We start from the raw sequence: 731 nt of genomic DNA, 5'->3' as shown, positions 1-731 counted from the left end.
TAGATGCCGCCACCGACGCTCGCCGCGCCGCGTGGCTGCCGCCTGCTGCGGCAAGCAAATGCTGCGGCAAGCACAGCACACAGGGCAGCCCCCTCCCCCCCTCCCTTACCGTCACTCTCCCTGCACATCCGCTGCCTCCCTGCCAGCCCGCCTCCCTGCCTCCCTGCCTGCCTCCCCACCAAGCCGCCCTGGCCACCCCCTGCCCGAACTCACCCGCCCGCCCACGCTCTCCGCCAGCGTGTCGTAGTCCGCGCCGCCCTGTGTGCCCACAGGCATGGAGGAGTAGGCGCCATAGGCCATGGGGTCGCTGCCCCAGCGGGTGGTCACCACCTGCAGCGGCGGCGGCACCTCCACGCCCCGCCGCTCGTAGATGGCCCGCAGCACGCGCATCACCCGCCCGGCCGCCTCCCCGGCAAACCGCTGCTCCAGCCGCTCGGCAGCCTCGCCTGCGGGGCGGGCGCGCCGGCGTGTGGGGCGGGCAAAGCAGGCAGAGCGTCAGATCAGAACACGCACGCGCAAACTGAGCCACCCAGCAGCAGGGTGCTGCCGCCTGCCGGGGCCGGAGCATCAGCGGTGCCCCGGCACGCAGCGAGGAGCGCCCACGCCTCCCCGGCCCTCCCCGCCCTCCCCCCCGCCCCTTGCAGCCCCCCACCCGAGCACAGCGCTATGAGCAGCGCGCCCCCCGAGATGTGTGTGTAGGAGTAGAAGAGAAAGGCCTCGCCGCGGGTGGA

The 731-nt window shown here is 73.9% G+C and overlaps 1 protein-coding gene across 1 annotated transcript in view; it reads right to left on the bottom strand.

The window, feature by feature from the left end:
* Window positions 1-219: 219 nt before the first annotated feature.
* Window positions 220-731, bottom strand: part of CHLNCDRAFT_12025 (hypothetical protein) — a gene marked incomplete at both ends in the record, with an annotated part of 1215 nt that continues 703 nt past the window's right edge. Inside the window, 2 exons of the mRNA XM_005843970.1 lie at window positions 220-446; window positions 653-716. Of these exons, the coding sequence (XP_005844032.1) occupies window positions 220-446; window positions 653-716 (291 nt within the window). The remainder of the gene's footprint in view (window positions 447-652; window positions 717-731) is intronic.

Source organism: Chlorella variabilis (genome assembly GCF_000147415.1).
Source record: "Chlorella variabilis unplaced genomic scaffold CHLNCscaffold_25, whole genome shotgun sequence".
Classification (NCBI taxonomy): domain Eukaryota; kingdom Viridiplantae; phylum Chlorophyta; class Trebouxiophyceae; order Chlorellales; family Chlorellaceae; genus Chlorella; species Chlorella variabilis.
Note: the sequence above shows the minus strand (reverse complement) of the source record. Positions and strands in the feature narration are given on the sequence as shown.